A 14,535-nucleotide genomic window follows, 5' to 3' on the forward strand; every position below is an offset into this window, starting at 1 on the left:
GATCAAAAAAATGTTTCTACATAAAAATGATGTGACGTTTCTTTTTTATGAGTAGTCTCTTCAAAATGAGTGTTTCCCAATCATTGTGTTTAAATCATTTTAGTTTTAGCTGTAGTTTGTTTTTGCTGTCTATATGCATTTCTACATTTAAATGTCTTTTGAAAAGTGTTTGCCCAGTATTGGATTTGGACCATGTTTTCTTTTAATATATTTTGTAGCTTTGGTATCATCTGTGTACTTTGTTGTTGCTAACTATACCATAATCTGGATCATTGATATAGGAAGGGCTATTGCACTAATACAGATCTCCAAGGTACTCCACTAATTGCAGTAATTATGACATTAATTTATGATAATTTATCCTGCCAGCAATTAGAGAATTAATCTTTAATGTATAACTTTTTAAAAAGCAGTCTGAAAATCTAAATATACCATGTATAGTACTTGTGTTTTATGTGGTAGGCAGGTGCCTGACATAGTGTGTATACCCCAGATCATGTATAATCAGACAGCACTACCAACCCGTGTACTTAAGTAATCAGTTGGCCTGAATGTAAGAAAAGAAAATGGGATTAATAGCATGAACCTTCCTCCCTTATTTATTTATGTAAATGGAATCTTCTGCATTTGCATTGATAAAAGAAATCTATTATGAATAGCAGAGTAGAATGTCTTGTAATAATCTCCCTGAGAGTACGTCGTGCTGTAATAAACAAATGTGTCTCTTTCAAAAACTCCTGTTTACAGTATTACATACATTTCATAACTAAGGTCTTTTATTTTCCTTTAAACAAGATGTATTGGAATCTACAGACTAAGATAAGTAACTCAGTATTAACATTTTTAGTAACTAATGCAAATATAACATTAATACTGTCACCTACCTTGCATGGTTCTCCCTTTACTTTTTTAAAGCTAACTTAAGTTAATTACTCACTAAGAAAGGTAAGGAAAGTAATAGTTTTATCTGGAAAACCTCTACATTTAAATGGAAAGTACCTGAGGTAATTCTGATTGGTATATTATAAGTTTGTAGCACATTTTTGATAGTTGTCAGAGCTATGTCTGAGGCACCTAACATGTAAAAATGGCAACCAAAAGTGACAAACACTGAGCTGGAATTTGAAAAAAGACTCCCTAATGTACAGTAAATGGAGAGGAAATTCTGCAAGTAAGAAGAGTGATTTCAGAAATTCCTGTTTACTGTCATGCTAAGTGGATTGACTATCACATCTAACCCAGCAAACAGTACAATGCGAAAGAAATTAAATGATACAGATCTTAGCCTCTATATGACAACTACATACAGCTAGTCACAAAATTCAGTTAAGCTCCCTGTATATTAATGAAATAGTTCATTATTTATTTCTTTGCCTGACCTCAGTCTTTGTCACTTCTGTGGTGGTGGACTATAGGACGTTTAGTGTCCCCCCACCACAACTCCCAGACTAAGCCCTCACCTATCCATTCATTTATGCATTCAGCTCTAGCACTCGGCCATTTCCCAGGGTCTGAAACAATGTGTTATTGTTTCTTTTAGAAATGGATTTCATTGAGGTAAAACTTCAAACTAAAAAGAAGAACATCTGGCATAACAAAAACTAAGAAACATTTAAAAAAATATGTTGACATGTTCATTTGTTTCTCTTTTAGACCTAACACAAGCTCCTAAACATTGCGTTCAAATTTCACATTGATAAGGAGAAACAAAAACATTGGCATTCAGTCCTGAAACTGAGACAGGTATTTTTTTTTAAAGAAAATGAAAACCTTCCTGTAGTCAGGCTTTCTTCTGAGAAGAATCCAGTTTCAACTGCTCAACAGGGATTTTGATGGGTGTTATAGAAACGTCTGAATGACAATGAATAATCACTCTGTATTGGTGGAATGCCTCTGTTACAAGTCTCGGGCAGAGGTGTAAGTAACACATAGTGTTACTGTTAAATTCCGGAAAATAAAGAGACAGGATGAAGTTAGCTGCACTTTCTGGTGTTCCTGAAATGAAATGTTTTGTAATATTTTTTTACAGTCTTTGAAAATTAAATACTACATTGAACAACATTTCTAAACACTTCATAATTAAAATAAAAAAATATATCTGTGAACACAGATCACTATTATCTAATTTTTACAGTGAAAATCCCCATGATTTACTTTTGTAGTAAAGAAAAATAAACACCACATTGCCTTAATTCACCCTTAATTCACTTCAATGGTAAAACAACTATTGAGTGTTTGAGTGACCACACAGTTCTAATAGAAATATATTAAGTTTTTTTTTCTTTTTAACCATGGGTGCTTGCCCCTTAAACAACAGATGAGTTAGAATTTATTTTTTTTGTGTGCTTCAGTCATCAATACATCAGAATCTTGGTGAATCCCAATGTTAGAAATAATTACATAGTATTTACTGAAGATAACAATTACCATATCAAGACATTGATTCTAGAACATTATTATATGTATCATATAACTGTATTGAAATCTTCATAAATAATGCCTGTGTCTTAAAAAAAATAGGATTTGTTTAATTGTTTGTATAATCTTTAAAAAGTTTAAATAATGTTATGATTCTAAATGTCTTGAATATAACCAAACAAGTGAATATTCAGGGTCACTTATATGTAATGGTGTCATTTTTTTCAATGCCCATGTATTCTAAAATGTACTTATATTATTTATTTAAACATAAATCAGAATTGCATTACTTTAAATGTATCAGCACTACTTAGAAAAAATCAAGAGTGAGAGATTTGCAAAACCCAGACTATCCTGACTGCTCATAGATGTTTCAATCACTGTCCTAGTGCTCCTTGTGAAGAATTCATTTGACATCAAAAGTTTCTTTGTGTCACTGTATGTCTCACTCACCACAATCAATTACTGCCTAGTTAGAAATGTTTAACAGAAATGTAATGTTTCTGGCCAGCACCATATCACCCTGCAACTCACAAGTGGCAACCCACTGAACCTAAGCAGGTGTGAGCCTGGTCAGTACCTGGATGGGAGATCTCCAGGGAAAGGTTGCTGCTGGAAAAGGTGTTAGTGGGGCCAGAACAGGGCACTCACCCTGTGGTATGTGTGGGTTCTAATGCCCCAGTATAGTGACGGGGACACTGTACTGTAAAAAGATGCCTTCCTTTGGATGAGACGTAAAACGGAGGTCCTGACTCTCTGTGGTCATTAAAAATCCCAGGGCATTTCTTGAAAAGTGTAGGGGTGTCACCCTGGTGTCCTGGTCAAATTGGCCCTTACCAATCATGGCCTCCTAATAATCCCCATCTATGAATTAGCTTAATTACTCTGATCTCCTCCCCACTGATAGCTGATGTGTGATGAGCATTCTGGCACACTATGGCTGTCATTGCATCATCCAGGTGGGGCTGCACATTGGTGGTGGTGGTGGAAGTGAGTCCCCATTACCTGTAAAGCGCTGTAGAGTGGAGTGTCCAGAAAAGCGCAAGTGTAAGTGTAAGCAATTATTATTATCATTATTATTATTAATGTTTGTTTTCTCATCTTATTCTCTAACCATTGGTTAGTATCCGTTGGTTGGTGAGTGTTGCAGTGGTAACAGGCAGAAATAGGCAGACCAGGTTCTCTACCCGAAATACCTTAACTGGCTCCTCTTGATCCATAAGTGCAGTGACTCTACTCCAAGGTTTTCCTGGATTGCAGAGCTTCTTAACCTGTCATAGAGAGTAAGCCCAGAACCACTATAGAAAAAACCTTCATTTCTGCCACTAACAGCTGCAATCTGCTCTTTACGTCATTATTAAAATCTCAGGACCATAGGTAAGGATAGGGACATAGACTGATGGACACACTGAGAGCTTCATAATAAAACTCAGTTCCCCTTCAACACCGTGGTTCGGTAGAACGCCCACATTACTGCAGCTGCTGAACCAGTGCACTGGTAAATCTCATGATTCCCTCTATCCTCACTCGTGAAATGTTCCCTGAGGTACCTAAATTCCTTGACTTTGGGCAGCTGTTCCTCCCTTGTCTGGATAGAGCAATCCACTCTTTTACTGGAGAGAACTAAGACCTCAGACTCGTTGACCCCCATCCCAACCATGTCACACTCTGCTGTGAAATTTCAACAGTGTGTGCTGGACATCACAGTCAAAAGAGACAAAGAGGACAACATCATTTGCAAACAGCAGAGATAAAATCCTTATGTCACCAAACTGGATACACTCCAAATCTTGTCTGTGCATCTCACAGACAGGAGATAAGACAAGTTCCCTTGGTCTGACACCCAACTTGAATGGGCTTCCATGCAACATTGAGCGCATTGACCACAACCAGCTAACATTGTCCTGTGCCTTAAGCATTACCAGCTCATTGACCCATCCATCTGACCCAACACACCACCAAATGGTGACCAGTTGACAGCTCACCCCCTCTTCTTATCCAAGTTTCCAGGCCTTTGGTCTGATGATACAACCACAAAGTCAATCATCGACCTTCAACCCAAGGTGCACTGGTACCAAGTACACGTATGAGAAACCTTGTGTTTGAACACTGTGTTCTAAATCCATTACTAACACAGAAGTCCAATAACAACTAAATGCTTGGGTTCAGATCAGGGAGACTGTTCCTCTCAATCATGCCCTTCCAGATCTGTCTGTCATTCACCATGTTACCATTGATATCTCCCATGAGGACTACAGAGTCATTAGATGACACCCTATCTAACACTGTACACTGTACACTGTCTCTAAGAAGACCGAATACTCTGAACATTTGTTAGGTGCATAAGTACAAATAACAGTAAGAGTTCTGCTTGCTGCAATTCATAGTTGCATTTAGGTGACCCTCTCATGCACTGGGACAAACTTCAACTGTATAGACCCAGCCTGGGACTCGTTGGTATCCCCACACTTGCCTGGGGCCTCTCATATGAGGGACATCCAGAGGAGAAGAGAGACCTCCCGCGATTGCAAAGGTGTGTGTAGAAGTACAATGGTGTGTGTAGAAATAAAAACCAACTATACCTGTTAGTACCTTTCAACCTTCTGCAACAGCTCTGGCTCTTTCCTGAGCAGTGAAATCTTTCCATGTTCCAAGAACCAGATTCTATTGCCAAGGTCTAGTCTGTCCTGATCTTTCCCACCCATGCTCGCACGTTTCCCCCATCTTTCGCTTTGTAGGGGTGAGCCCACACAACAATTCCATTGCCATTTTGGGCTGAGCCCAGCCGAGTTTGTGTGGCCACAGGGGTGTGCCCCAGTTTCCCTTACCAGGCAGGTTTCTCTTATTTTTTAAAGGAATCATGGGAATCTACTGGAGCTTGGATTGTTGTTCGTCTTGCCCCTCAATTGAGACTAATTTGCCCAGGGTGACCCTAACGGGAGTGCAAAGTTCCTGACAGCTTTAAGGCTCCCTGGGGCATTCAAGCCCCTTTCCCACAACAAGGACACAATCCCATGAGCAGTACTTTTTTGTATTTTAAATACAATGGCTTCATTTCAAATGACTAACATTGCAGTTCTATTATAATCTATTATAAAGGCAATGCCTTTGTGATACTGCATGTACAGTCTGTATATTTTTATTTTTTATTTTTTTTAATTATTGAGACATAAAAGCTTAGCAAAATGAACTATAACTCTACTCTTAATAAGAATGAAATATGAGTTACCGTTAATTTTTAAATTTTGTATTTCAGATTGCGGGCTGAATGTGCACAAACAGTGTTCCAAATATGTTCCAAGTGACTGTCAGCCAGACCTGAAGAGAATAAAGAAAGTGTACAGCTGTGATCTGACTACACTGGTGAAGGCACACAACACACAGAGACCTATGGTGGTGGACATGTGCATTCAAGAAATAGAAAAAAGAGGTTAGAACCATTTCTATACAATCCCAACATGCAACATGCAGTTGTAACATGTGGAAAAAATGAATTCTGCAGTGTAGAATAAATTTAAAGTTTCCTGTAGCTTGTTCCTAAAAGATGAAAAGGAACAGGTAAGCTGATGATTGACCTCAAAGTCAATCTATTTCTTTACCACTGTCCTCGGGACAGGATTCCTGACTACTCCATTCCCCATCTTTACTTTTTAGTAATACTAGTTGCATTTTCAGAAATGTTCACATGTAGAGTCAAAACATTAGCTGACTTGCAGGTGTGAGGTAAATGTGCTAGAATCTGTTAAACAAGCTCTCACAACATAAATCAGTTTCTGGTTATGTCAAATGTGTTTTGGCTTGCTTTGCATTTAAGTGCCCTAAAATGAACTACAGAACTAATTAACTAAAAAAAAGACATTATGATCATCTGACAATACTAAAGGTGGCTTTCACAGTTACTGTATGTTACAAGGTAAATGTAACTTAGGTTGTGCATTTTTGGAAAGAAATACACAGGAGCACATATTAAGTTTGTGATGTTTTTATCAATATAAACTTGAATATGTAGTAATAAGTTTATTCCATGCTGAAAAAAGAAGAAAGAAGGCACAAACTTTCGGCCTTGGAGCCTGAAGAAGGCTGTATGTATAGAAATATGTATAATATTAGGACTTGCCATAGCTAAAACAAATTTCATGTTTTTGTTGTGTCTGAGAAAAGAAATAAAACATTACCACAAGGCTGCATTCATGAAAAGATTAGAATCAAAATAAATGCTTTTTTCTTAAATGACGGTGTGGCAGTCTGTAAGTTAGGGATAAATATTCTTTTAAAGTAACTGACCGTTTGAAAGAAGGAGACACTCATCCAGATTCAAGTCCTAATTATGAAAACATACACAAAACAGAGCCATAAAGAGTAAAAATTAAAATCTAAAAATTTCTTAGTCTATCATTCTTTTGCTAAGTCTTGTGCTTGCTTTGTTTACAGGTTTGAAATCTGAGGGGCTTTACAGAGTTTCTGGGTTCACTGAACACATTGAAGATGTTAAAATAGCCTTCGATAGAGGTGAGTGATTCATATTCTAACTATAAACTTTGGCCTACCAGTATAATCTAGGGACTGTATTTTTAAACATACTGTATATTGTTAGACACCTGCATTTTCAGGTGCAAATAATGCTAAAGAAGACAATTCTGGTAATATGATGATGAATCCTCTTCAACTTCTCAAAAGAGCAAAATCACCACACATTTTATCCAATAATGAATGTATTCCACTGTGTAGAGTAGCCTGTTTTTTTGTTTCATAACAACCATGTCCACTGATGTCATTCTGAGAAACTTGTAAAGATATGAATTATCATGACAGTGCTTTGATTCAAGTCCTAAGGAAGTACAGGTGAGAAAACAGGTAAACCAGTTTATGCTTTAGGAGTCTTTATACTTTTCCCTATTTATTTCTTTGGCTAGTGAGGGAGATTGTATTTAATAAAAAATACTTAAATAACATGATATTTTCATAGTGATATTTTCCAATGTGTCTGCAGCATTATCAGGTAACATACTAGGTATTTGATATTTGATAAATATTTATCCACACTTTACAGTATATAAACACAGCCACAAGGAATACAGCAATGTCTACAATATAATAATTCTTAAAAATATCAGGGTACCTATTTTATACACATAAAAATGTATTTGTCAAAGCAGTTTTGCCTGACATTTTAAGGGATAAGTAGAAGATATCAGCTTACTGCATAGGTTAAACATTGGGTAACTGAGAGAATTGTAGCCCTTGGGAGGTGAATAAGTATGTATCCTGTGTTGTGAAATGTATGTCTTTTGTGGGTGATTTGTCAGAATTTCACTGCTTGAGTGATAAAGTGGATTGATTGCCTCTGTGCATTTGAATAATTCAGATTTCCAAGACTGTGCCCTTGGTGTTTATAAAGTGAAGTCTTTATTTACTAAATAAGACATGCAGTGTTTTAAAAAATAATAAAAATGAAAATAAATTGGACAGCAGGGTAGAGATAACAGTGGTTATCATTGTTATCTCAGGTTTAATTCCAGACCTGGGATGCTATCTGCATGTTCGCATGGGTTTCTTCTGGGTGATACATACTGGTAGATAAACTGGCTTCTGGAAAGATTGGCCCTAGATGTCAGTGTGTACAGTACGTGTCCGTGTTTATGTCTATGTGTGTACCCTATGATGGAGTGGCATCCTGTTCTGGGTGTACCCTGCCTTGCATCCGTTACCTGTCGGGATAGGCTATGGCACCCCGCATTCCTGAATTGGAAGAAGCAATATACTGTATGGATGAGAATTAATTTTTAAAATTCAACTGTTCAATTGAATATAGTAAGAGTCATTAACTATACAACAAGTGAATATTGGAAACATTCCTTTAATTTTAAAACTTTTATAAAATGATCGTATATAGTAGAGTATACAGTTTGTTTCCTTTTATGTGCATGCTGTTGATAAGTTATTATAGTTTTTAGCAATCACCCTTCCTTCCAGTCCAGAAAGATTGGAAACTGACTTTGTTAAGTGACAGTATGCGGGAGTGATGTATTCACTAGAACATTGAATTCTATCCAGTCTTTGAAATGACATTTGCTGTGAGACAGTATTAATTTTCTTTACATATTTGTTGCTTCTGTTAGTCAATATTTCATACATTTAATTCAGAAACATAAAAGTAAGATGTTTGTATAAGTAATTTAAGGTCAGAATTCCCACTGCCAAGTACAGAGTAGAAGGCAGAAAACAAACAAAACGAATAGCATTAACCAATTTCTGCTTCAGTTCTGAATATCACTAAAAGGACGCCCACTGGATGTACTCCCATATTTCCATTATAAGCCTTTTATGATGTCTATTGTTAATTTAAAGCTGTGAATGTTCCCATGATAGTAACGTTGGATCTTCATGGTACCACAGGAGTCACACTACTTTTCATTAGATCAGGTTATTAATTGTATGGAAGAGATTCAGTAATGTAGACAATCACATTGTACAAACAAATGCAGCATTAATTTTGTATTCTATTGTCTTCCAGATGGTGATAAGGCTGACATCTGTGCTAACACGTACTCAGACATCAACATAATTACAGGAGCACTTAAGCTGTATTTCCGAGACCTACCAATACCAGTGATTACTTATGATGTTTATTCCAAATTTATTGAAGCAGCAAGTAAGTACAACAGGTGAAACAGTGTGTTCTCATTACTGAAAACATGATCAGCTGAGAGCTTCCAATTACAGTTACTGTATAAAGTCATTACATTTGTCTTGAAAAAGTTCCTTGAATGTTAATTATTAATTTTCATCTGAGTCAATGTTGCCTCTTCTGTAGTATTCCATAATTCCATAACTCTAATATGGTCTGGTTCAATAAGTTTTTTATTAACTTATTGAATTAATTATTATCTATGTTGGATCAGTTTAAGACTTTGGCTAGGTTTGAGCTGCTGATAATTTAAAAAGACTAGATGCAGTAGACTGCTGACCTGTAGCCCTTGAGGATTTGTATTAAGCAAGCTATAGCTTGTTGCTTGAACAACTGTGGCACGAATGTAACAGCACATCTGAAGAAGCTACCTTAGCTGTTCTCTATATCTGTTAAGCACTAGAATAACTAACTTATTTCATGTTTTTAGAAATAATTCATTCAGAAGCAAGATTAGAAGCTATTCATGATGCCCTTCTGATGCTGCCCCCTGCACATTATGAGACACTTCGTTATTTAATGACTCATCTGAAAAGGTAAGGCAGTTATACAATAAACATATTTTTATCCACATTTTTCAAAGTGTGTTTTTTGACATTATGTTATATATGTAATATGTGCTCCACATATTACTATTATTATGTGGTGACTGATCCACATATTTATAGACATTAAAAAATCTTCACTGGAGTTGCATAAAGAAATTAAGGGGTTACATGATTTTCGTCTGTTATTATAATTGAATCTCTTATAGATTAAGAGAGGTTGGTTAGAATAATTATTTACATACCACTTCTGGCATGAATAATATACAGAAACATTTATATAATATATAACACTGTATAATATATATACAGTATATTACTATACAGAATATATATGAGATGCTGTTCTGATAAAAAGAAAGTGGAGACATTCACATTTGCAAAGCCTGAGTTTTGGGTGGTGAGAGTGCTTCCAAGGAGAGACTGGTTGAGAGCCGGAATACAGACATGTCAAAATGTCAGACGTTATTATTGTTGTTCTACTAATATAGTAGAAGCTGCAGGAGGAAATCTGGGACCTCAGGGGTTCTTGTACCCAGAGAAGAAAAATAGGGTTCTAGTCAAGCCTGTCAAGAACTGAGATGATGAGAGAATTGAGGAAGGGCACCTTGAAAACAAAGGGAATATTTTGAGCACCATCACTACAACACCCATTAACTTTAGTAACTTTGCACTGAAAAATATACCTTGCTCAAACAAGGCAACCAAAGCTTTTCCCACTTTTGTTATAAAATATATATTGTAGTATTGACAGACTTTGTCATTATTTAAAAATATTGAGTGCGTGCTTCCAATAAACCGTATAATATACAATAGATAGTCTAATGGCTCATTTGTACAGAACAGGAAGGCAGCTTGTTTTCATGAAACAGGATTCAGTAACACCTTAAGATAACACCAAGCGATATCTAGGTCAGCCTTGGACATTTCATAATGCATCATACTATTTAAAATTTAAAATGCTTTTTGAACATATTCTGCATCCTGCAGCTTCAATACACTACATACTGTACTACATATTGAGTATACAATTTTATAGATTTTTAAATATACATTATATTTGTCTATTTGGATTTTTTTACAGACATTTTCTTTACTTTCTTTGCAGGGTAACATTATATGAAAAGGATAATTTCATGAATGCCGAAAACCTTGGAATAGTGTTTGGACCAACGTTAATTCGGCCTCCAGATCAGAACACTCTTACCACCTTGAATGACATGAGATACCAGAAGTTAATTGTTCAGCTTTTAATTGAAAATGAAGATGTGCTATTTTAAAAATGTGTCACATCCACTAGATTCTCTGCTGAAATGGAGTAAATTATGTGCTGCAAATCATTCTGAATGTTTGTACTGCAGTTGTGCAGATGAATACCAGTATTGCTTCTCTGTCTTATAGACATACCTCTGTGAAGTTGAGGTTGAGAAGTGGCCTTCTGTATTTTATATTTGAATGGCACAGAATTAGTAGCCTGCGTTTTGCTGTTCTTATGTTTTGCATGTTATCCATACTTATGTACAGTAGGACAAGGAAATAGATAATTGCACTAAATCAAATTATTTGTGAGAGATTTATAATCTTTGTTAAATATGGTTTGTGTACTTGGCAGTAAATATTTTAATTTAATTTTTTAAAAATATTTTATAGTTTTTACAGGATGTAATTACATTTCATAACATGTAAGAAACTATACAGTGTGGTGGAAAAATAAGTACATCCCCTTAAGACTTTATGGATAATAGATAGATAAAACTAACCTCATTTTACATATAATGCAACAAAATTGTACTTTGACATTATTTTAAAAATCAGACAGCATTCCATAGCTTTGTGTGAAAAAGTAAGTACATTACTTTAGTGATTTAGTTACCTGTGGCACCCCTTTTAGCAGCAATGACTTGAATTTAATGTTAAGAGTTGATCACTCACTCACATTGAATTCTACCCCACTTCCTTACATAACTGCTTCAATCTCTTTATATGCACAACTTTCTTTAGGTCCCACCACAGTATATTTATAGGATTTGAACTTTGACTTGGCTATTCCATAACCTGAATTTCCTCTTATTGAAATATTCTAATGTAAATTTACTTTTGTATGTTGGATCATTGTCCTATTGCGTGATCCACTTTCTGTTCAAGTTTAGTTGTTGGGCACATGGTCTAACATTTTTCACTAGAATACTCTGGTATAGTGTGGAATTCATTCTATACCCAATGATAGCAAGGCATCCAGATCCTGAGACAGGAAAGCAGGCCCAATCCAACAGGTGATGCATGCTTGGTTGTTATGAGGTTCTTCTGGTCAAAAGCAGTGTTTACATGATGTTTGATTTATTGCCAAACAACTCCACTTTTGAGTCAGTCCAGAGCACAATGTTGCAGAAATCTTGTTTTTCATTAACAGTATGTGGTGTTTTGCCAGCTTTAGCCATGCAGCAATGTTCTCCTTGGAGAGCTTGGAGAGCAGGGGTTTCAGCCTGGCTATCCTTCCATGAAAGCCATTCTTATTCAATGTTTTCCTGATGGTGGAATCTGACACTATTACAAGAGAGACATGTAGATCCCTGAATGTAACCTTGGGGTTCTTTGAGATTTCTAGGAGCATTATATGATCAGATCTTGGAGAGAATTTGGTAGGATTGTCACTCCTGAGTAAATTGGCAACGGTGTTGAATTTTGACCATTTGTAGAATATTGTTCTTATCATGGAATGATGAACTTTTTATTGTTTGAAATGGCTGTATAACCCTTCCCAGATTGATAAGCAACAACTAAATATAAAGTCTATAAGACTGTCACAGATTTCTTTTGATCTGGGCTTGATGTGTTACCACAAACCTGAGAGCTTAAAATCAAACTAACAAAGTTTCTGATTTTATATACATGTAGAAATCACTTCCTAAAGATGAACTAATCATTTGCACCATGTTTTGTTAGACCTCATTCTACATTCCCTATTAATTGAGATTGTAGAACGAATGCACTTACCTTTTCACACAAAGATATTGAATACTTTATGATTTTTTTAAATAATGAAAAACAATAAAATATTTTATTAAAGGGGGTGTAATTACTTTTTAACCACACTATAAATTTGTTGTGGATTATTTAAATTATTTGTAAATTAGTTCTAAGTACAACAGTAAGTCCATAGCAGGTTTTTAGTTTATTCTTTCTTTTAAAAGCTACCTTCTTAATTATCTCATTTAAAATGGAAATATTTTTTTCTGAATTTACAAACCTCTTTATTCAAAATACAGTTGATAACTAAAACCAATATTGGAGACTATGTATGAAAGAATGATTTTCAGAATTGTTTATTTTACATTATCCATGAAATAATGCATTTAATTGCTCACATGTAGTAAACTAAGAGGAGTGGTGCACAGGGTTACATCTGTATATTCAGATATGAAGACTTTCAAGCACATTCCTTTTCTATTGGGAATTTTAATGAACTGAAGTGAAAGAGAAAATATTTTAATTTGTGATTTGCATAATTCTAATACAGTATTTTCATTGTTCTGTCATATACCTATTTAATCATTTGACAGTACAATTTAATATGTGTCATTGATAAACAGCTTCCATACTAGCCAGTAGAACATTCTAGATACCTGCTGAAAGTTTGTCCTTTAGAATGGCAGCAGTTCAGTTTTTTTTTTAGTTGTTTCTTATTTTATGAGATGTTAGCATATCTGGTATAACTCCACAATTATAAACAAATGCAGTAAGCTCAAGTGTGAACCATTTGTCTACTTGCATTTTTCTGACATGTTCTTGTAAACATTTTAAAAAGCTGGCTTCACAAAAATAAATATATGAACATACAATTCCAGTATTATTTTGCTACGGGTACTGTATAACACAGATGATCTAAACTGTACAAATGTTAAAATTAGGTTTTGGATGGACAACTGCTGGAATATTTCTCACATACATGTGTGAAAGAATTAATTATAAATCACTCAATAAAAGGAGAGAGTCCACAATATTTAAAGCTTTAAGCATAGGTAAATATTTTGTGAAACACTTGTTAAACCACTAATTTTTTTGATGTAGCACAATCTATATCTATTTGTTATCTTTTAAAGTAAAAAAGTGTTACAATAATGTTAAATAATCTAATAATGTTAAATAGAATAACACATATTCCACTTTGACAGATATTTTCTAAAAAAAAGCTTTAAGGTTGATTATCAATTGCTTCATGATTCTAATATTTTGCCAGAAACACATCTGCAACTGGAAATAAAAATAATTTAGATTTTTTTCTATGTTGGTCATTACTGTGCATGATAAATATATTTTATAATACGTGAAACATAGTTACAATACACAAATAACAGTTGTGTTTCTGTTTTAGATGGAATATATTAATTATGGAATATAGTGGTAAATCTTTTGTGAAACACTTGTTAAACCACTAATTACAAGCATCGCAAAAAACAATGATGTGTTATGCTCTGTTTTGCTGTTTTGTGTGTATGAAAAACTTGAGGTTTTGTTGAGAGAATCAGTACTTTATTCTGTTTATGGAAACTAAATTTGAAATTTAAGCTTTTATACTGCAGTGCTAATGAAAATATTTGTCCCACCTGACTATGAGCACAGAAAATAAAGTGGAAACAGTTTTTGAATCCTTAATTTTGAAGTGAAATGTGGTCCAAACAGAAGACATACAGTACAGTATTTCTTTGATAGAACTATTTGGGAAACTAGATGATCAAAAGTTTTATGATGTAGCGCAATCTATATCTATTTGTTTTCTTTTAAAGTTAAAAAAAAGTGTTACAATAGTGTTACATAGAATAACACATATTCCACTTTGACAGATATTTTCTAAAAAAAGCTTTAAGGTTGATTATCAATTGCTTC

General features: G+C 34.8%; 1 protein-coding gene across 1 annotated transcript in view; it reads left to right on the plus strand.

The window, feature by feature from the left end:
- The window catches only part of chn2 (chimerin 2), a 146,642-nt gene extending 133,152 nt beyond the window's left edge, over positions 1 to 13,490 (plus strand). The window contains exons 10-14 of the mRNA XM_088929789.1: positions 5,675 to 5,848; positions 6,850 to 6,927; positions 8,933 to 9,070; positions 9,537 to 9,642; positions 10,760 to 13,490. Coding sequence (XP_088785915.1) covers positions 5,675 to 5,848; positions 6,850 to 6,927; positions 8,933 to 9,070; positions 9,537 to 9,642; positions 10,760 to 10,931 — 668 coding nt within the window. The 3' untranslated portion in view covers positions 10,932 to 13,490. The remainder of the gene's footprint in view (positions 1 to 5,674; positions 5,849 to 6,849; positions 6,928 to 8,932; positions 9,071 to 9,536; positions 9,643 to 10,759) is intronic.
- Positions 13,491 to 14,535: the final 1,045 nt, after the last annotated feature.

The sequence above is a fragment of the Atractosteus spatula genome, chromosome 12 (genome assembly GCF_055471065.1).
Source record: "Atractosteus spatula isolate fAtrSpa1 chromosome 12, fAtrSpa1.hap1, whole genome shotgun sequence".
In the NCBI taxonomy this organism is placed as follows: domain Eukaryota; kingdom Metazoa; phylum Chordata; class Actinopteri; order Semionotiformes; family Lepisosteidae; genus Atractosteus; species Atractosteus spatula.